At 42.6% G+C, this 23,123-nt stretch overlaps 1 protein-coding gene across 3 annotated transcripts in view; it reads left to right on the top strand.

Moving 5' to 3' along the window:
* Positions 1-22,255, top strand: part of LOC118358815 (trafficking protein particle complex subunit 8-like) — a 69,813-nt gene extending 47,558 nt beyond the window's left edge. For 2 of the 3 annotated variants that reach the window (XM_052480006.1, XM_035736735.2), the window contains 9 exons: positions 2,505-2,658; positions 2,946-3,042; positions 7,267-7,335; positions 7,447-7,505; positions 7,631-7,834; positions 10,444-10,545; positions 18,795-18,937; positions 20,800-20,889; positions 21,085-22,255. In XM_052480006.1, the coding sequence (XP_052335966.1) occupies positions 2,505-2,658; positions 2,946-3,042; positions 7,267-7,335; positions 7,447-7,505; positions 7,631-7,834; positions 10,444-10,545; positions 18,795-18,937; positions 20,800-20,889; positions 21,085-21,322 (1,156 nt within the window). In that variant the 3' untranslated portion in view covers positions 21,323-22,255. Of the gene's footprint in view, positions 1-2,504; positions 2,659-2,945; positions 3,043-7,266; positions 7,336-7,446; positions 7,506-7,630; positions 7,835-9,918; positions 10,397-10,443; positions 10,546-18,794; positions 18,938-20,799; positions 20,890-21,084 lie in introns of those variants that run through there. The other variant, XM_052480007.1, reaches the window with a different exon arrangement.
* Positions 22,256-23,123: the final 868 nt, after the last annotated feature.

Here is a 23,123-nt window from a genome sequence, read left to right as displayed (position 1 = left end):
AGGTTCCTCCGTTGCGACGTCCCCTGAAGGGCCCATCCGCTAGCCCACTAGCTGTCTAGATATAGGACTGTTAGCTGAAGAGATCCATCAGCCAATTTCTTGGGCTACAATACCTATTTCGCCAATTGGCCTGGACCCTTTTACTGCCTATCCATCACGACTGGTCTGCCGACGTAACCATCCGCGGGGGCTACAACTGACTTCAGTCGCGACGTCCCCCTAAGGCTCTTCTGCTAGCCCCGACCAGCTAGCTGTCTGAATCGCCGTGTCTCCAGCTCGCCTAGCTACTCACTGGTCCCTATGATAACTCTGCTACGCATGCCTCTCCCTAATGTCAATATGCCTTGTCCATTGCTGTTTTGTTTAGTGATTGACTTATTTCACTGTAGAGACTCCAGCCCTGATCAATATGCCTTAGCTAGCCCTTTTGTTCCACCTCCCACACATTGTTACCCCACCTGGTTTAAATGGTGTCTCTAGAGGCAACTTCTCTCATCGTCACTCAATGCCGAGGTTTACCTCCACTGTATTCACATCCTACCATACCACATTGTCTGTACATTATGCCTTGAATCTATTCTTCCGCACCCAGAAACCTGCTCCTTTTACTCTGTTCCGAACGCACTAGACGACCAGTTCTTATAGCCTTTAGTCGTACCCTTATCCTACTCCTCCTCTGTTCTTCTGTTGATGTAGAGATTTATCCAGGCCCTGCAGCGCCTAGCTCCACTCCCATTCCCCAGGCGCTCTCATTTGTTGACTTCTGTAACTGTGAAAGCATTGGTTTCATGCATGTTGAGACTGAATCTAAAACAAAAATCCAGAAAATCACGTATGATTTTGAAGGAATTAATTTGCATTTTATTGCATGACATAAGTATTTGATCACCTACCAACTAGTAAGAATTCCGGCTCTCACAGACCTGTTCGTTTTCTTTAAGAAGCCCTCCTGTTCTCCACTCATTACCTGTGTTAACTGCACCTGTTTGAACTCGTTACCTGTCTAAAAGACACCTGCCCACACACTCAATCAAACAGACTCCAACCTATCCACAATGGCCAAGACCAGAGAGCTGTGTAAGGACATCAGGGATAAAATTGTAGACCTGCACAAGGCTGGGATAGGCTATACAGGACAATAGGCAAGCAGCTCGGTGAGAAGGCAACAACTGTTGGCGCAATTATTAGAAAATGGAATAAGTTCAAGATGATGGTCAATCACCCTCGGTCTGGGGCTCCATGCAAGATTTCACCTCGTGGGGCATCAATTATCATGAGGAAGGTGAGGGATCAGCCCAGAACTACACGGCAGGACCTGTTCAATGGCCTGAAGAGAGCTGGGACCACAGTCTCAAAGAAAACCATTAGTAACACACTACGCCGTCATGGATTAAAATCCTGCAGCGCAAGCAAGGTCCCCCAGTTCAAGCCAGTGCATGTCCAGGCCCGTCTGAAGTTTGCCAATGACCATCTGGATGATCCAGAGGAGGAATGGGAGAAGGTCATGTGGTCTGATGAGACAAAAATAGAGCTTTTTGGTCTAAACTCCACTCGCCGTGTTTGGAGGAAGAAGAAGGATGAGTACAACCCCAAGAACACCATCCCAACCGTGAAGCATGGAGGTGGAAACATCATTCTTTGGGGATGCTTTTCTGCAAAGGGGACAGGATGACTGCACCGTATTGAGGGGAGGATGGATGGGGCCATGTATTGTGAGATCTTGGCCAACAGCCTCCTTCCCTCAGTAAGAGCATGGAAGATGGGTCATGGCTGGGTCTACCAGCATGACAACGACCCAAAACACAGCCAGGGCGACTAAGGAGTGGCTCCGTAAGAAGCATCTCAATGTCCTGGAGTGGCCTAGCCAGTCTGCAGACCTGAACCCAGAAAATAATCTTTGTAGGGAGCTGAAAGTCCGTATTGCCCAGCGACAGCCCCGAAACCTGAAGGATCTGGAGAAGGTCTGTATGGAGGAGTGGGCCAAAATCCCTGCTGCAGTGTGTGCAAACCTGGTCAAGAACTACAGGAAACATATGATCTCTGTAATTACAAACAAAGATTTCTGTACCAAATATTAAGTTCTGCTTTTAAGATGTATACTTATGTCATGCAATAAAACGCAAATTAATTACTTAAATCATACAATGTGATTTTCTGGATTTTGTTTTAGATTCCGTCTCTCACAGTTGAAGTGTACCTATGATAAAAATTACTGACCTCTACATGCTTTGTAAGTAGGAAAACCTGCAAAATCGGCAGTGTATCAAATACTTGTTCTCCCCACTGTATATAGATGTTTTCTGTTGTGTTGACTGTACGTTTGTTTATTCCATTACATGAACTCAATCTCTTTCCTCGTCTCTCGTTCCCTCCATCTAATTTCTGCTCTCCTTCTGTCACTCTACTCACGTTCTCTGCTTTCATCTCAAACCCCTTCCGCTCTCTCTCCCTTCCCCTCTCTCTCCCCCTCCTTACCTCCCTCCCCCTCTCTCTCCTCCCCCCAGTCACAGGGTGTTGCGTCACACGGTATTTATTTGTGCAAGCCGTTCGCTGTCTGTTCGGGCCACAGCTTGTCGTAGTAACACACTACCTGAGGAGGAGGAGGAGGAGAGGAACGGCAGCATGCTGGTCTTTGTTGACGTGGAGAACATCAACTCTGTGAGCTCCACAAGCGTGCGCACACAAGCATGCTATATATATATATATATATATACACACACACTAACACTTTCCATTGTAATAATCATACACACACATACTATTTCAGTCACACAATCGCAGTTAAGCTGATGTTTGATGGAACATCGTTATTCAAAGTTCCGTTTTTGTGTTCTGTACAAGTGATGTGAAGATTTGAATGTTGTGACAGACATTGCTGTTCATTGTGTTGACTTTAAATGCTGGTCGTTATGATACTTATTCGTGCTCTTTCTCTCTCTCTACAGAGCGAGGCTGGGGTGCGTGAGTTTCACATTGCACAGGTCTCTAGCAGCAGTAAACAGTGGAGACTACACAAGTGTATAAACCCAGCAGAAGACAAAGGTTTGTCCCTCTCTGCAGCCTCTCAGAAGGGACTACAAATAGTCTAACTCATTTACTGGATGACTAACATTTCAGGCTCAGATTTTGTTTTGTGCATTTCCATTCAAAGATGGTTGACTTGAGAAGTTTCAGTTTGTGGCGTTTCACTCTTTTCTCTCAATTCTTTCGCTCAATTCTTTTCGTGTCTTTCCGTCATTTCATTTGTAAGGATTTGATTGAGGTTTTTGTGTTGCTGAGGTGTCTATCACTAGTTAGCCATGTGGCAGCAGCCAGACTGGCTTACAAACGTTTCACTTCATCCACTGGATTGGTTTGATGTGGTGTGTTGTATTGCATAGCTGTTAATTTCATTACATAGATTCCTTTTGGTGGTTTGATCAGTGAGGTTTACTTGTTTGGAGGGGCTACCTTGATTTGGCTATCTAGTTTTCCGGATTGACTGACCTTCATAATATGGTCTTTCACCAAATAGGGCTATCTTCTGTATACCACTCCTACCTTGTCACAACTGATTGACTCAAACGCATTAAGGAGTAAGGAAATTCCACAAAATAGAGGGGCATTTTTCTTACCAAACCACATTAACCTTCTGAACACCTCCAAAACAAAGGTAAGGGCAGAGAAAGCTTTGTTGTACAGCATTTAACAAAACATCCGGGGAGGGGCCAGCTGAGTATACGACTGTATCATCTGCATATAAATGGATGAGAGAGCTTCCTACTGCCTGAGCTATGTTGTTGATGTAAATTAGAAGAGCGTGGGGCCTAGGATCGAGCCTTGGGGTACACCCTTGGTGACAGACAGTGGCTGAGACGGCAGCTATTCTGACTTCATACACTGCACTCTTTGAGAGCGGTAGTTAGCAAACCAGGCCAAAGATCCCTCGGAGACACCAATACTCCTTAGCCGGCCCACAAAAATGGAATGGTCTACCGTATCAAAAGCTTTGGCCAAGTCAATAAAAATAGCAGCACAACATTGCTTAGAATCAAGGGTGATGGTGACATTGAGGACTTTTGAGGTTGCAGTGACGCAGCTGTGAGGACGAGGGTTTATTCTCCAGGTCTTTAATCGTTTTCCAGAAGTTCTTGGGGTTAGACCCACAGAGAGAACTGCTCCTTAAAGTAACTAACTTTGGCCTTCCTGATAGTCTAAGTGCACTTATTTCTCATTTGCCTGAACGAGAGCCAGTCAGCCTGAGTGTATGCGTGTGCCGCGCCTTTCGCCAAATGCAATTCTTGAAGTGGAGTAACTGCCAGATCGTTGTCGAGCCAGGGACTGAACCGGTTTAATTCTCATTTTCTTATTGGAGGCGTGTTTGTAAACAATATCACTGAATATATCAAAAAAGAAGGTTCTTCAACAGAAGGGATCTGATTCCATACATGTTTACAGAGGCCAGGTCATAAAGGAAGGCTTACTCATTCAAGTTTTTAGCTATCGTCTATGACAAATCAAGACAGGTCGTTTCACTGAGCAGCCATTACGAACACAGGCTGTAAAACAGTGATCACTAAGGTCATTACAGAAAACAACAGACGGATATATACCTCTCGGGATAATTTGTGAGGATAATATGGAGGAGAGTAGCCTTTTTCTGAGGGTTTTGAGTCATACCTTGTGGGATTGGTAATCTGAGGAAGATTTAGGGAGTCCCATTGCTTTAGAACTTGGTCAAGTGGTTTAGGCATGTCCCAGTTTAGATCACCTAGCAGGACAAATTCAGACTTCGTGTAAGGAGCCAAGAGGGGGTTTAGGGCATATAGGGTACAGGCCGGTGCTGATAGAGGACGATAACACCCAGCAACAGTCAACAAAGAGCTATTTGAAATTGTAATGCTTAAAACCAGCAAATCAAATTGTTTGGGGACAGACTTGGTGGAGACAACCGATCACTGAAGGTGATCCTTGGTAAAGATTGCCACTCCTTTGGAAGATCTGTCTTGCCGAAAAAGTTTATAACCAGAAAGGTTAACATCAGTATTCAAAACTCTTTTTTAACCACGTCTCAGTATATCCAAAAACCTCAGTTTTGTTTGTGTTTTCTTCAGTAATCCACAGACTCAAACGCAGTCAAAACAGGCAGACAAAAAAATCCAAATTGCATCTGTAAAGTTCATAGAAACATGTCAAACGATGTTTATTCAATCCCCAGGTTGTTTTTTGCCTAAATGATCTATAATATTTCAACCGGACAATAATGTTGTCAATATAAAAGGTACACAAGAAATGCACTCTCTCGGATTGCACATGAAAAAGCTCTGTGACATGTCAGGGTCCACTCACTCAGACTGCTCTTACTCCCTCATTTATCAGAATACAAGCCTGAAACAATTTCTAGACTGTTGACATCTAGTGGAAGGTATAGGAACTGCAATTTGAGTCCTAAGTCAATGGATACTGTAATGGCATTGAATAGAACTACAAAACCAACAAAAATAACTACTTCCTGAATGGATTTTTTTCAGGTTTTCGCCTGCCAAATCAGTTCTGTTATACTCAGACACTATTTTAACAGTTTTGGAAACTTTAGTGTTTTCTATCCAAATCTACCTGTTATATGCATATCATATCTTCTGGGCCCGAGTAGCAGGCCGTTTAATTTGGGCATGCTTTTCACCCAAAATTCCGAATGCTGCCCCCTACCCTAGAGTTAACACGCCGCAACTGGATTGGACTTTTTTGAAGAAGAAAAAAACTTTGATGTAACGATCATCAAACAGACGCTGTAGGATTTATCGTATATTATGATAGATAAATGGCTGGTTCTATTTTTCCTTACACTGTAGGTTTATGTACTATCACGTGAAGCAGTCAAATTAGCATGTTATAACCGTTTTCAATCTTTAATCCCAGAAAATGGGCATTAACTCAAAAAGCGCTGAGGCCTCGACGCCATCTCGTTTCTGGGGTAAAAGTACATTTGGCCAAACATGTGCTCACCGGGTTTTGTCTTAGTCTTTTCTGTTTACGAGAAATGGCCATGTCCATTTGGACGTTTTGTCCATTTGCCATAAGTTAGCCAGACACCATCTGGTGGAAATTTGCAGTACAGCAGAACATTTTTCAAAAATGTAATATTTTATAACACAGAAACCAAATGTCCGAGACTTCATTTGATGACTCCCCGGAAGACTGGTCCCTGGGGGATGACCTGGGGCCGTCAGACTATTGTAATAACACCTGCGGATGTTTAAGGGACCGTACATTTGCAATATGGAGATCCTCATTGATCATATGGGAAATGCCACTTGCGTCCCTTATGTTGGTAATACGCTTGTAGTAAACCCGGGCTTTTACGAGAGCAGAAATCAGTGAAGCAGACGTGCACATTTCTAGATATCATCAATAGTAATACAATCAATGCATGGCAGAGGACAGGGAGAGCTCTGCGTTGTTGATTTATGACATTTGAATGTGCATTAGATGGCAACAAGATCATATTATACAGCAATTTAATCAGTTAACATGAATACAATGCCGGCGAGAGGTGGTTAGAATAGGATGGGAGGCCAAAAGTCTGTATAACCAATAGAGAGTCAGAGTCCCGAGTGTGGGAACAAACATGGTCAAATAGCAAAATGCACAAGAAAACAAATATAACGATTCGGGGCTAGCCATTGTAAGTTCAGAGTTACTCGCCCCGACAGTGCCTGTGTGCTGGAGGTGAGCAAAAGCTCGGGAGAGACGGGGGAGTGTGGTGGGGGTACCTGTACCAGACGGGGCAACAACCAGGGCAGACGGTGAACAGATCACCAGGTGGAATCCAAGCAGCAGTGCAGCAGGCAACTGGAGTAGGTGCCACACCCACTTGGGAAAAGCTTTTATTTCTGGAGGTAGATTTCTTGTATTAAAAAAAATGCCAGCAGATGGTCTCTGAACAGCAGGAGGGGGCTTCCATGCCCCTGGATTTGGGTGGGGTAGCCTGCCATTTGTTGGGCTCATGCTTCGACACCTCTCACTTCACACCTCAGTGCTAATTGAAGTTGTATCTGGTCTGTCTCAGTTCCACGTTGGATGGTGTCCTTGGTAGTATTAATCCTTCCAGGTACTTTTGTCCAAAATTAGGTTGTAGGTTTGGAGTTTTGATCTGTAGGGAAGGTTTTGCTGGGTGCTTTGATAGTTGTTTTTAGAGGCTTTCTGAGTTACTGTAAGAATGCTGTTCAAGAGTGTTTGTTAAAGTTCAGAGGGAGAAGGTCTTTCATCCTCTTGTTGTCGTTCCAGACTGCAAACTCACCAGCAGAGAGCGAGGAAAGCTGTGCTTCAGAGCAACACGATGCAAACCCCTGCAAGGTAACATGATACGCATGCATGCACGCATCACACACACACACTACCAGCAATATCAGTCGATATGAGAATCTCTTTTCTCTCTCATGCCTGTTTTTAACTTATGTTTTTCAGTTACCTTGAAGGCAGCAGAGAAATACACATTTGCAGACCTGAGCCTTGGGAATGAACTGGTATGTAGAGGAAACACATTGTTATCTGTGACTGTCAAGGCTGTCGTGTTAATGCTGTGAATGCATTATAAAAGAGAAAAAAACGATCAGCCTTTCCCTTCTCTAAGTCTGTCTCCTCTCTTCAGATCATCACCTCCACCACTCCATGTGCAGATTTCTTCTTCCGGAGGTGTCAGCCCTTGGAGTCTCTGAGACCTCCTGTTGCCATGGAGACACAGGGGAGACATTCCAGAAGTCAGCGGGTGGGGCATGGGGGCGGGGACAAGGATATAGCGGGCGTGGTCAGGAAGTGTAATGAGGTGGACCTCGACATCATCATCCTCTGGAAGGTAAAACCACAGAATTAAAGGGACTCTTACCATTACTAAACTCAGCAAAAAAATAAATGTCCCTTTTTCAGGACCCTGTCTTTCAAAGATAATTTGTAAAAATCCAAATAACTTCACAGATCTTCATTGTAAAGGGTTTAAACACTGTTTCCCATGCTTGTTCAATGAACCATAAACAATTAATGAACATGCACCTGTGGAACATTAAGACACTAACAGCCTACAGACGGCAGGCAATTAAAGTCAGTTATGAGAACGTAGGACACGAAAGAGGCCTTTGTACTGACTCTGAAAAACACCAAAAGAAAGATGCCCAGGGTCCCTACTCATCTGCGTGAACGCGCCTTAGCTGTGCTGCAAGGAGGCATGAGGACTGCAGATGTGGCCAGGGCAATAGATTGCAATGTCCGCACGCCTAAGACAGCGCTACAGGGAGACAGGACAGCTGATCGTCCTCGCAGTGGCAGACCACCTGTACAGGATCGGTACATCCGAACATCACACCTGCGACACAGGTACAGGATGGCAACAACTGCCCGAGTTCCACCAGGAACGCACAATCCCTCCGTCAGTGCTCAGACGGTCCGCAATAGGCTGAGAGAGGCTGGACTGAGAGCTTGTAGGCCTGTTGTAAAGGCAGGTCCTCACCAGACATCACAATCCCTCCGTCAGTGCTCAGACGGTCCGCAATAGGCTGAGAGAGGTTGGACTGAGAGCTTGTAGGCCTGTTGTAAAGGCAGGTCCTCACCAGACATCACCGGCAACAGTGTCGTCTATGGGCACAAACTGCAGTGTCCAATGGAGGTGAGTTTTAGACCACTCCAGCCGACCCTTGGCATTGCGCATGGCGGTCTTAGTCTTGCGTGCGGCTGCTCAGACATGAAAACCCATTTCATGAAGCTCTCGGCGAACAGTTATTGTGCTGACGTTGCTTCCAGAGGAAGTTTGGAACTCTAGTGAGTGTTGCAAACGCGCTTCATCACTCGCCGCTCCTGTTCTGTGAGCTTGTTTGGCCTTCGACTTTGTGGCTGAGCCGTTGTTTCTCCTAGACATTTCCACTTCACAATAACAGCACTTACAGTTGACCAGGGAAGCTCTAGCAGGGCAGAAACATGATGAACTGACTTGTTGGAAAGGTGGTGTCTTATGACGGTGCCACTTTGAAAGTTCTTAAGTGAGGCAATTCTACTGCCAATGTTTGTCTATGGAGATTGCATGGTTGTGTGCAACAGGTGTGGCTGAATCCACTCATTTGAAGGGGTGTCCATATGTTTTTGTATTTAGACTCGCTACAGGCTGCCCGGCAAGAACAAGGCAGAAGTGTCCATATACAGAGTTTAATTGGCTCATGGTCAGCACCACACATTAGAACACACAGGCTAGAAGTGAGCTTCATGTTACAATTAGAATGGACTTGTGGTTCTGAAAGGTAAGAACCAGTATATATTGTTGTAAGCTATGCAGTAGGAATATCTACTCAGGAAAGAATCGAATAGCATTAGGTATTTTTAGTGCCGTCATTGTCATCTACTTACGTTATGTACATATGCACATCAGCTTTGACACTGGTTTTGCACATCGCCTTTAAACTAGACAGCGGGCCGATGTTGGCATTTTGAGTTAATATTGTCCAATTCCGATATGCTCACCGATTTATATTGTGCATCTATACCGGGATATACAGGTAGCCTAGTGGTTAGAGCATTGGACTAGTAACCGGAAGGTTGCAAGGTGGAATCCCCGAGCTGACAAGGTACAAATCTGTCGTTCTGCCCCTGAACAAGGCAGTTGACCCACTGTTCCTAGGCCGTCATTGAAAATACGTATTTGTTCTTAACTGACTTGCCTAGTAAAATAAAGGTAAAATACATCAAAACATTCAAATAACAGCATGCACATTAACAGCAGTATATGTATAAACATCTCACAGGAGAGAGAACTTACTTTGACATGATTTATGGCCCTTGCTCTCAGGACTGGTGGTGCTCATATCTGTTCTTTTTCTGGTGCCAAAGAGTCAAATCTCACTGCGCATGCAGGGCTGAGGACAGACTGAAACTTCTAGAATCTCACTGCGCATGCAGGGCCGAGGACAGACTGAAACTTCTAGAATCTCACTGCGCATGCAGGGCCGAGGACAGACTGAAACTTCTAGAATCTCACTGCGCATGCAGGGCCGAGGACAGACTGAAACTTCTAGAATCTCACTGCGCATGCAGGGCTGAGGACAGACTGAAACTTCTAGAATCTCACTGCGCATGCAGGGCTGAGGACAGACTGAAACTTCTAGAATCTCACTGCGCATGCAGGGCCGAGGACAGACTGAAACTTCTAGAATCTCGCACCATGGCTTAAAGATGCACTACTATGCAGAAGTCACACCGCCATTTCCTGGTTGCTAAAATTCTAATAGTTTGCCTAATTCCAGTTTGTGTCAAAACAAGCAGGTATGGCCTGCATTGAAAATAAGAATATGTTCTTAACTGACTTGCCTGGTTAAATAAAGGTTTAAAAAAAAAAAAAAAAAAATTGGCATCAGGCCAATGATGTTGCTAATGTTTGTTGTAGAAAGGCCTATGATAGTTGCTAATTTATTTGTTTGTTTACAGGCATTTGTTGTCGAGGACAACAAGCAGGTGATCCTAGAGGGACAGCTTCATGTGGCCCTACAGACCATCGACAAAGAGGCCTGCTCTTTGACACAGAAAGAGGTAAACCCATGTAACAATTGTAAACATTCGAATCACCATGTTGTTCTAACTGTGTAGTGTACACACAAGCTGAATAACTATACACACTCCTGGACTGCTTTGCATTGCGACTAAAGCACAAGCAAAACAAAGCGAACTGACTTCTTGGAGAACGCCACCTCTCTCTCATTCACTACCTAAAAGCACCTATATCTCCCTGCCAAGGTCCAACATGGTGTCGAGTGTTTACTTGGCCACCTCCCAAACACCCTGTAAGTTGTGGGGCCAGGGTGACCCATACCAAGGTATACCAAGGTATGTCGGACTCAGGCCTGGTAGAGGTTTTTACAGGGTTAGTGTCTACTCTGACCTATGCTCCTCATGGGTTTATAGGCTAACATGAGTAAGGAAGGGTCTACTCTACACAGATGAGTGCTTAAGAGGCAGGCCCATGCTTTGCTATCTCAAGGCTGAGTGGAAGATTTTCTTTGAATTGAACAAACTTTATTGATCCTCAGAGGTAAACTTAAATTGTTCACCAGTAAACAGCATAGGAGACATACAGTAAGGGAGGCAATATACTGTACACAGATGCATCAACACATACAGTGCATTCAGAAAGTATTCAGACACCTTGACTTTTTCCACATTCTGTCCCGTTACAGCCTTATTCTAAAATGGATGAAATAGTTTCCCCCCCCCTCATTAATCTACACAAAATGCACCATAAAGACGAAGTAAAAACAGGTTTTTAGATATTTTTGCAAAAACAGGAATATTACATAATTATTCAGAACCTTTACTCAGGACTTTGTTGAAGCACCTTTGGTAGTGATTTACAGCCTCAAGTCTTCTTGGGTATGACTCTACAAGCTTGGCACACCTGCATTTTGAGAGTTTGTTGCATTATTCTCTGCAGATCCTCTCAAGCAATGTCAGGTTGGAAGGGGAGCGTCACTGCACAGCTAATATCAGGTCTCTACAGAGATGTTCGATCGGGTTCAAGTCCGGGCTCTGGCTGGGCCACTCAAGGACATTCAGAGATTTGTCCCGAAGCCACTCGTGCGTTGTCTTGGCTGTGTGCTTAGGGTTGTTGTCCTGTTGGAAGAGGTCCTGAACCTTCACCCCAGTCAGGTCCTGAGTGCTCTGGAGCAGGTTTTCATCAAGGATCTCCCTGTACTTTGCTCTGCTTGTCTTTCTCTCAATCCTGACTAGTCTCTCAGTCCCAGCTGCTTAAAAACATCCCCACAGCATGATTCTGCCACTACCATGCTTCACCGTAGGGATGGTGCCAGGTTTCCTCTCCAAGCGGGCTGTCATTTGCCTTTTGCTTAGGAGTGGCTTCCTTCTGGCCGCTCTGGCTTAAAGGCCTGATTGCTGGAGTGCTTCAGAGATGGTTGTTTTTCTGGAAGGTTCTCCCATCTCCACAGAGGAACTCTGTCAGCTTGACCATCGGGTTCTTGGTCACCTCCCTGACCAACGCCCTTCTCCCCCGATATCTCAGTTTGGCCGGGTGGCCAGCTCTAGGTAGAGTCCTGGTGGTTCCAAACTTCTTCCATTTAAGAATGGAGGCCACTGTGTTCTTGGATCTTCAATGCTGCAGAAATGTTTTGGTACCCTTCCCCAGATCTGAGCCTCGTCACAACCTTGTCTCGGAGCTCTATCGACAATTCCTTCAACCTCCATGGCTTGGTTTTTGCTCTGACATGCACTGTCAACTGTGGGACCTTATATAGACAGATGTGTGCCTTTCCAAATCATGTCCAATCAATTTAATTTACCACAGGTGGACTCTAATCTAGTTGGAGAATCATCTCAAGGATGATCAATGGAAACAGGATGCACCGGAGCTCAATTTTGAATCTCATAGCAACGTGTCTGAATACTTATGTAAATAAGGTACATTTGCAAAAATTTCTCAACCTGTTTTCACTTTGTCATTATGGGGTATTGTGTGTCAATTGATGGGAACAATTAATATAATACATTTTAGAATAAGGCTGTAACATAACAAAATGTGAGTACTGAGTACTTTCCGAATGCACTGTACTTGCGCATGGATGGCTAGTCAATATATATATATAGTATTGACGTCATATCATTCTGATGTATACCTTTTTTATATTGTTCTTGCTGTATGTGTCCTATGTACTGTATTTAGTCTCTATGGATCAATAAAGTTGATCTACTTCAATTAAAATATGTTTCTATGGAATGCATCACTCCTGTATAGCAAGCAGTATGTTATGTTTCATACCACCTTTGTACTCAGCTGGAATGATATAGTTTTGAGATTGTTGGAAAGATAGTTGAATGTTTTATTAGTGACGTTCTCAATGCTGACAGTGAAAATCTTCAAAATATTTCTCTCTCCAGCAGTAGTCTTGGATGAGCTTAGCAATGTCAAGTATATCCAACTAACTGCCACACATGTTCATGAACATACTCACTTACCATCTCACACACACATCTTGCATTTTGCCAGGGTGTTTAAGGAGTGTCTTTGTGCACGCCTGTGTGTGAACAGTGGCTCCCTCCATCTCTGCTTAAACGACTAAGGGAGGTCAGATGACTTGTTTAGTAGGTGGAGAGAGGGATGGCTGGTGGTTTGCTTTACTGAGAGTGAGAGCTGTCTCCAGAGAGTGGCCAGTGGAGGGCATTGAGGGACATAGAGAGGGCTCTTCGACTACATACAGACTAAGTAAAGTACCTCAGCTCCATACTCTACTGATGTGCTGTTGTAGGCCTACTATACAGATGGATGTTTATATACAGTACCAGTCAAAAGTTTGGACACCTACTCATTCAAGGGTTTTTCTTTATTTTTAGACATAAAACCTATGAAATAACACACATGGAATCATGTAGTAACCAAAAAAGTGTTAAACAAATCATAGTATAATTTCTGAGATTCTATTTGAGATTCTTCAAAGAACCCTTTGCCTCTGACAGCTTTGCACACTCTTAGCATTCTCTCAACCAGCTTCATAAGGTATTCACGCGGAATCCATTTCAATTAACAGGTGTGCCTTGTTAAAAGTTAATTTGTGGAATTTCTTTCCTTAATGCATTTGAACAAATCAGTGGTGTTGTGACAAGGTTGGGGTGGTATACAGCGTATAGCCCTATTTGGTAAAAGACCAAGTCCATTTTATGGCAAGAAGAGCTCAAATAAGCAAAGAGAAACAACAGCCCATCATTACTATAAGACATGAAGGTCAGTCAATCCAGAAAATTTCAAGACCTTTGAAAGTTCAGTCGCAAAAACCATCAAGCGCCATGATGAAACTGGCTCTCATGAGGACCGCCACAGGAAAGAAAGACCCAGAGTTACCTCTGCTGCAGAGGATAAGTTCATTACAGTTAACTGGCTCTCATGAAGACCGCCACAGGACAGGAAGACCCAGAGTTACCTCTGCTGCAGAGGATAAATTCATTAGAGTTACCAGTCTCAGAAATTGTAGCCCAAATAAATTTGTCACAGAGTTCAAGTAGCAGACACATCTCAACATCCAACCGTTCAGAGGAGACTGTGTGAATTGCTGCAAAGAAACTACTAAAGGACACCAATAAGAAGAGACTTGCTTGGGCAAAGACGCACGAGCAATGGACGTTAGGTCTGATGAGTGATTCCAAATGTGAGATTTTTGGTTCAAGCGCCGTGTCTGTGAGAGGCAGAGTAGGTGAACGGATGATCTCTGCATGTTTGGTTCCCACCGTGAAGCATGGAGGAGGAGGTGTGGGGGTGCTTTGCTGGTGACACTGTCAGTGATTTATTTAGAATTTGTTTTGATGTCTTCACTTATTCTACAATGTAGAAAATAGTAAAAAATAAAGAACAATTTAGCAGGTGTGTCCAAACTTTTGACTGGTACTGTAGGTGATATTTGGCTCCGGATCCAGATTTTTCTAATTGAAAAGTTTTCAACTCTGACACTCTCTCTCTCTCTCTCTCACTCTCTCTCTCTCTCTCTCTCTCTCTCACTCACTCACTCACTCACTCACTCACTCACTCACTCACTCACTCACTCACTCACACTGTAACACACGTCACAAGTCACATTCAGCAAAGATTAAAGCTGGTGTCTTTCTTTTTTTCTTGGTCTTCATGAAGACTTATATTGGAGGGTGATGAACCAAGCCATTATTAAGTGTCTGTGTGAGAGAAAGTGACACCGTATCACACTTTACAAAAGACATCAGTGAAGTTTTTTTTCTCTTCACTTTTACCATACAGGATCACATGCACATCACAGCGGTACACTTCCCTCCCACACATAGTAGTGGGATTTAGGTGCTTGATTTGGTTTTAGCATGAGATCCTCACGCCTGTCTAAAAATATCTTTCCCCTTGCTCCCTCTTCCACCCACTCACCCGGCCTGACTTCATCCACATTGCCAGATAAAAAATGTTTAAAAAATGTATTATTGTTCTTTAACTCTCCCCTCACACACACCTTCCTCCAAGACAAGCCGTTGCTTAGCAACAGTGTCCACGGCTCGCTAACGATGGACAGAACTTCTCTCATTCCTTCTTCCTGTGGCTTTTTATAGCTCTGCACGTGAGTCGCCAGGACCACCTTTTTCCGTCCCTCCCTCAGTCTCTCTTGCATCCTCGCTTTCTCATAGGAAATTAGGGTCTTTATGAGATCTTCTGACTGGAATTGCCTTTAGCAAAGGTTTGCTAAGAGTTACTTAGTGATAGTTTCTACCTACCTTGGCTTGAATATCAGAATGCCATACAGGTGAATTGCATTTTTAGGGCTCACAAATGTATAGATATAGAACATGTTCATGTTTCCAGTGACTAGCTATATGGATGTCTTGACATCCTGTGTTAATGTTTTGATAAACACCCTCCCAGCCTCTAATCTCTGCCTCTAACCCGACACTCACACACCAGCTGAAAACTATTCCTATTATCAAAACGTGGAATTACAGTTCTATGAATGTCTCCAGGAAGTAATTTTGTCGGAGGCCATTAATACTATTTTGTAAAAGCAAATGTTCTGTGCAGAGCAGGCTGCACAATGGTGATCAAATGATACCACAACAAGTAGTCTGTATGGCTACATGTTCAGGTCACTGCCAAAATAAAGGAGACAAAGTGTATTGAAAACAGGTGCTCCACACAGGTGTGGTTCCTGAGTTAATTAAGCAATTAACATCCCATAATGCTTAGGGTCATGTATACAAATATCCAGTTTCCCATTATTTTGGCTACCATGGCTAGAAGAAGAGATCTCAGTGACTTTGAAAGAGGGGTCTCAAAGGAGCATAAGGGGTTTAAATGGGGGGGTGTCAAGATCTCAAACCAATTGAACAATTATGGAAGATTCTGTAGCGGTGCCTGGGATTAGTATTTTTTTTACCATTTTCCACCACCATCATCAACAACACCAATCGATAGAATTTATTGTGGAAGAATGGTGTCACGTCCCTCCAATAAGAGTTCCAGACTTGTAGAATCTATGTCAAGGTGCACTGAAGCTGTTCTGGGTACAGTTACTTTTATAAACAAGCAGTATGTTTGACATAATGGTCTCTGACTTTATCAAGAATGTTTGTGGACCCTTTAGGTTTTTCTGTATTTCTGCAAACGTTTGACCTAAAAAAAAAAATCATATCTTCATCTAAGTACTAATAATAGATCAAGTTGATGTTAAACAAAATAACAAACTATTCTACTTTTTCATTTCATTATTGATTAAATTGATCCAACATTCTATTTGTTGGAAAAGGTACGTGAACCTCTAGATTAATCTGCTCAAAGTGTATTAAAGTAGTCAAAAGTTACATATTTGGCCCCATATTCCCAGCACACAATGACTACATCAATCTTGTGACTCTACAAACTTGTTTGATGCATAAGGCAGTTTTGTTTTGGTCATGTTATGAGTTGTTTTGCCCAATAGTAACTGAATGGTGAGTAAAACGTTTTAAAGTGAGTAGATAAGATGTTTTTGAACACTTCTAAATGAATCCTGATAAATGGCACGATTTAAGAAAAACCATGAATGAATAATTGAGAAAGTTAGAGGCTACAGCAAAACGTTCTCGGTGTCGCCTCCATTTTATCCGATTTAACTTCACGCAAACATCGAGAATTGTTTTAAAATGGTCACACGTCATTTAGCTATTTGATTTAGAATTTTAGGACCACTTTAGGTATACATTTGAATGTTTTTATTATTTGATAAAATGTTGAATTTGGCCTTTCTCCTCTTGCCAATAGAAAAACAATTTGAATAACACAAATGGCAAAGACAGTCTAAAATTAAATAAAAAGGAATGAGAAAGCGCAGGATTTATTTTTTTTGACACCTTTTAACCCCTTTATTTTGTCACAAAACTACCTCAATACATCCATTAAATTGTATGGGTTACCTTCAGACGAGTCCCGTGACACTTGTAGGGGTCGCATAACAAAACGGAGACCACTATCGTGCACGGCAATAGCTGGATGAGAGTTGTGTAGCTAAATATTAGGCCGCTCATTAGCTAAATATTAGCTCTATAAATATTTACCTGTCAAAGTGCAAGGATTTTTTTTCTTCTCACAGATGATGAAATGGCAGATCTGTGAGTTCTTCCAGGCTGTGCTCTGCAGCAGTTGGACATGCAAAGCTCCACTATTGATTTCGGCCTAGATTTTTAGACACTAATATTATTCTACCTAGGCTACAACAACACAGTGCAATTAGGAATGTATTATTGTTATAAAGTGAGTACACACTTATTAGCTAGGGCTGCAGTGATTTAGGTTAATTTAAATTATACCTTTTTAAATCACATTTATTAGGATCCTCAGCTACTCTTCCTGGGTTCCACACAAAACATAAGACAGAACATTTAATAGACAACAACCGCCTAAGGATTAAAAAGTCACATATAGCTTATGGAGTACGTGTGTGTCAGTGCTGTGTGGTAAGTTGACAATGTAAACCATTTGGAATTGAACACCATTAATGCTTCTGAAAATAAAAAATACTGGCATGTATAGTATTGATATTAACCCTCTGATAACCTCTGAAGACAAGAACCGCTTAAACGTCACATGCGCCGAATACAACTGGTGTGGACTTTGCCGTGAAATGCTTGCTTGCGAGACTTTCCAATTTAAGAAAATTATAATGGTAACACGAGGAATAAAATACACAAGAATGGTGCTATATAAGGGAGTACCATAAAGCCTCGGTCTGATCATGCAACCATTTCGTTCCGGTCTGTTCTCAATCATTTACAACATCCAGAAAAGTACATTAGTGTACTCATGGTGTATTTTGATCACACAGTCTTTGCTCTCACACTGACTGACTGACCGATATGTTTCTATTGGATACATTTTGGTAGGTCCCGCTTCATTAAACAAAAACAAAAAAAAGGTTTTGCAACAATCTGCGTAATGAATACAATCTTGTTCTTTTGGGTTTCTCTATTTTACATTCAGCGAGCAAGCTGTAGTAGTAAATAAAATTACCCAAATAAGTGTACAACAAGCTATTGTAGGCCTAGTCTACCTTTTTTTCCTGGGACTCCCAAGAGCTAAAGAGGAATTATTATGAATAATATGAAATGACAAGCAGCCTAGGATGAACGTATCGCTTGAAAAGGGAGAACAGCTTTTCACCTACAGATAGTCCGGAAATGGACTGTTGTCCACCCCATCCGGTAGCAATAACTCCAACACCCACAGAAAGCTTTCGCCTTTTTTCGCATTGAGGAACTATCTCCTTTCAACTCCAAAATTCCATTAAATTATTCTGGACTTTTCATCGGACAGACTGCAAAGAAAGCTAGCTCCCCATGTCACAAACCCCAGAGGTGCATTGTTGCTATTTTAAACCGTTTATCAATGTAATTAGAGCAGTACAAATAAGTATTTTGTTTTAGCACGGCTGTCAGCCAATAAACATTCAGGGCTTGAACCACACAGTTTATAATTGTAAATAGTGTGGAGTGTGTCCCTGGCTAAATGAATAAAAAAGCATAATGGCGCTATCTGGTTTGCTTATTATAAGTCATTTAAGTATTTTTGTTTTTAACACATTTGCGCACATTTCTAACCTGTTTTCGCTTTGTCACTATGGGGTATTGTGTGTAGATTGAGGACAATATTTTAATCCATTTTAGAATAATGCTGTAACGTAACAAAATGTGGAAAAAAGTCAAGGGGTCTGAATACTTTCTGAATAGACTTTGTATCGGCAGTGTGTTTGAGGTAATGGGGTTTACTCTTCCTGATCTGATTTGTGTTTGTCCTGTTGTAGGAGGCTCAGGAGATGGTGCTGCTGAAGTTTAAACCTGAGCTGCCGCCTCCAATGACACGGCCCTCTATGGAACAACTCTCCCACCTCATCAAGACCAACCTGCAGTACCCAGAGAGCTACAGCCACCCCTTCAATCAGAAGAGGTAGTACACACACGTAACAATTATCAAACAAAAAAATTGCATCTTGAGAGGAATTTAAAGTAGCCAGCGACATGTGCTCAGTCTTCAGCTATGTAATGACCAGCTAGCTAAACAATATAATTATGTAATATAATATATAATAATAATATAATATATGCCATTTAGCTGACGCTTTTATCCAAAGCGACTTACAGTCATGTGTGCATACATTCTACGTATGGGTGGTCCCGGGAATCGAACCCACTACCCTGGCGTTACAAGCGCCATGCTCTACCAACTGAGCCACAGAAGGACCACGATTATGTGATGGTACAAGCATTGACTGCAGATATGTAATGGTACAAGCATTGACTGCAGCTATGTAATGGTACAAGCATTGACTGCAGCTATGTAATGGTACAAGCATTGACTGCAGCTATGTAATGGTACTAGCATTGACTGCAGCTATGTAATGGTACAAGCATTGACTGCAGCTATGTAATGGTACAAGCATTGACTGCAGCTATGTAATGGTACAAGCATTGACTGCAGCTATGTAATGGTACAAGCATTGACTGCAGCTATGTAATGGTACAAGCATTGACTGCAGCTATGTAATGGTACAAGCATTGACTGCAGCTATGTAATGGTACAAGCATTGACTGCAGTTATGTAATGGTACAAGCATTGACTGCAGTTATGTAATGGTACAAGCATTGACTGCAGCTATGTAATGGTACAAGCATTGACTGCAGTTATGTAATGGTACAAGCATTGACTGCAGTTATGTAATGGTACAAGCATTGACTGCAGTTATGTAATGGTACAAGCATTGACTGCAGTTATGTAATGGTACAAGCATTGACTGCAGTTATGTAATGGTACAAGCATTGACTGCAGCTATGTAATGGTACAAGCATTGACTGCAGCTATGTAATGGTACAAGCATTGACTGCAGCTATGTAATGGTACAAGCATTGACTGCAGCTATGTAATGGTACAAGCATTGACTGCAGCTATGTAATGGTACAAGCATTGACTGCAGCTATGTAATGGTACAAGCATTGACTGCAGCTATGTAATGGTACAAGCATTGACTGCAGCTATGTAATGGTACAAGCATTGACTGCAGCTATGTAATGGTACAAGCATTGACTGCAGCTATGTAATGGTACTAGCATTGACTGCAGCTATGTAATGGTACAAGCATTGACTGCAGCTATGTAATGGTACAAGCATTGACTGCAGTTATGTAATGGTACAAGCATTGACTGCAGCTATGTAATGGTACAAGCATTGACTGCAGCTATGTAATGGTACAAGCATTGACTGCAGCTATGTAATGGTACTAGCATTGACTGCAGCTATGTAATGGTACTAGCATTGACTGCAGCTATGTAATGGTACAAGCATTGACTGCAGTTATGTAATGGTACAAGCATTGACTGCAGCTATGTAATGGTACAAGCATTGACTGCAGCTATGTAATGGTACAAGCATTGACTGCAGCTATGTAATGGTACAAGCATTGACTGCAGCTATGTAATGGTACAAGCATTGACTGCAGCTATGTAATGGTACAAGCATTGACTGCAGTTATGTAATGGTACAAGCATTGACTGCAGATATGTAATGGTACAAGCATTGACTGCAGCTATGTAATGGTACAAGCATTGACTGCAGCTATGTAATGGTACAAGCATTGACTGCAGCTATGTAATGGTACTAGCATTGACTGCAGCTATGTAATGGTACAAGCATTGACTGCAGCTCCGTGTTGTGTGACTGAAAGGTCTCCCTTCACCGCATAGAACATGATTAATGGTGTAAAAATATATATATATTTATGTCTCTTTTGGCTCTTCCCTCCCCCTCCCCCGTAGTCTGTGTATGGTTCCAGTCACTTTGACTCTGTCTAACTGCTCCCTGGCTCAAGTTGATGTCGTCATTGACCTACGCCACAAACCTACAAGGTAAACATAACACAAACTCACTGTGTACTGTTAAATCTGCCATCTGTTCCTCATGTCCCTGACCAAATTTTTAACTGATAAACTGCATTCTATTTATCCTCCTGGTTTGAATGAGCTTTCTATTTTCTTCTCCCTCTGCCGTAAATCCCTCTTTCTCTCTCACTTTTCTCCCATCCCTCTCCTCCCTCCCATCAGCCCTGAGTCTCTCGAGGTGCATGGTTCGTTTACATGGCTGGGCCAGACACAATTCAAAATGCAGTTGGGGGCACAAGAAGTGATGCGAGTGCAGCTGCGAGCCTGCTTCCTGCATGCGGGCGTCTATAATCTGGGAACGCCGCGGGTCTTTGCCAAACTGGCGGACCAGGGAGCCATGTGTGAGACCAGCCAGCAGACGGCCACGCCAGCACTCATCATCATCATCAACAGCACCTGAACATTGTCCCGCCCCATCATCAACAGCCAATTAACCATCTGTCAATCATCACTAGCAAGGCTCCAGAGTCCCCCATTGGTTGGCAACAACAGGGTTGAGAGAAGCACCCAGCAAGAAATATCTTCCACATCTCATCTTTCCACCCAATTTCAAATCACCCACTCTACTCCCCGCCCTAAAAAGTTGACACATTTTTCCAATTATGTAAAAACAAAATAGAATGTTCTAATTAAATTGTGCATCAGTTCAGCTTGTAACCACTTTGATGGTCTGACTTAACTATTTTATGTCCCAGCAACAAAGCAAAACACCATGGATTTACATGTGGGAGAAAGGAACTATTTTCTCTCTCTGCATATGAGTCTATCATCTCAGTGGAGGCGCGTGAAAGGGAAGGACACAGAACAAAGACAATGACCTGTCTCCTATGGTAACGGTGGCATCTGTCTGCCGACAGAGATTTTTATTTTATTTTTACTGTTGAAAAAATAATCACAGGTTGTTGTTGAGATATCACAGTAGTGATTGCATTGTTTACTTCCTGGATTAACCTGGATGAGGAAGTGGAAAGAACTGCCCCACATGGACCAGACTGTCGGCACATCACAAACCCTTCAGAATATGAACCAGAGGTTGACCACTATACTATGATGAACGAATCCTTTGACTGCCTGCCCCACCTGTCTGTCGTCCATCTGGATTTACTGTGCCGTCAGTCCCCACGAGCACACATGTCATTTTCTACAAAACAAACGAATCAATCCAATCAAATCAACATGTTCCCTGTACTTCTCCTCATTGAACCTCCTCCACCTTGTGATCAAAAGCTGTTATTTAAATGTATGTATTTACTCACCTGCTTTTCAGATGAAAATGATGTATTATATTTATAACAAATTTACTGTAAATAGAAATAAAACGTAACCAATAATATGGGTTGTGAGATACAGTACCTGTCTCTGTATGGTGAAATGTGTGGATGATGTGGGGATTTGTAATACTTTTCAGGGCCAGTTTTATTTTGCATTCCAAATGGCACCCTGTTCCATATATATTACACTACTTTTGACCAGATCCCAATGTGTACTAATAAAAGGAGTAGCGTGCCATTTGGGGAAAAATACTTAATGACTCTCTCTTTGATGCAGTGAATAATAGTCCGATCCTCAATTAGCCTAACTCTGTAGATCTGCTCCGTCTCTCAATGCCAACTCTGCGACGTCTTGGTCAAGCTGTCCTCTGTCGCTATATCTCTCTGGATACACACACCGATGTGCGTCTATCTCAGTATCAGTTTCTCAGTCAAATGGATTCTCTAATCGCCGAATACTAATTATTTAGATTTCGTCTGACGGATGCAATTTGAAAACTTTGTAAAGTATTACAAATGATATTGTAAAATGGTGTTTAAAATGTTTGCCCTAGCCAGGAGCTTTCGCATTCAAGGATACACAGAGAAACTCAACCTAGTAGACTCATGTATATCTGGGCAAAGCTTAAAACGAGATATTCAATTCAGATGTTTTAGTCGTGAAGTTGCCATTCTTTAATAAAGCATTAATAATCTTGTTGGTACCTAATAAATTAAGTTAAGTCGTAAAGTCCCCTGTGGTTCTCTACATTCTTAGGGAAAGAAGGGGTTCTACAGGTTTAACCTTGTAGAATAACCCTTTACACGGGGTTCTTCCTAGAACCATAAAGGCAACCTTTTGCCTTGAGGCCACAGGTATGTGATGCTGCTGTCAGACACGTTTCCAACGCTCAGATCGTGTAAAAAGAGATTTTATTTTCCAAAGGTAAT

This window comes from Oncorhynchus keta, chromosome 26 (assembly GCF_023373465.1).
Source record: "Oncorhynchus keta strain PuntledgeMale-10-30-2019 chromosome 26, Oket_V2, whole genome shotgun sequence".
Classification (NCBI taxonomy): Eukaryota; Metazoa; Chordata; class Actinopteri; order Salmoniformes; family Salmonidae; genus Oncorhynchus; species Oncorhynchus keta.
The sequence above is the reverse complement of the archived record's forward strand: the minus strand, read 5'-3'. Positions and strand labels throughout refer to the sequence as shown.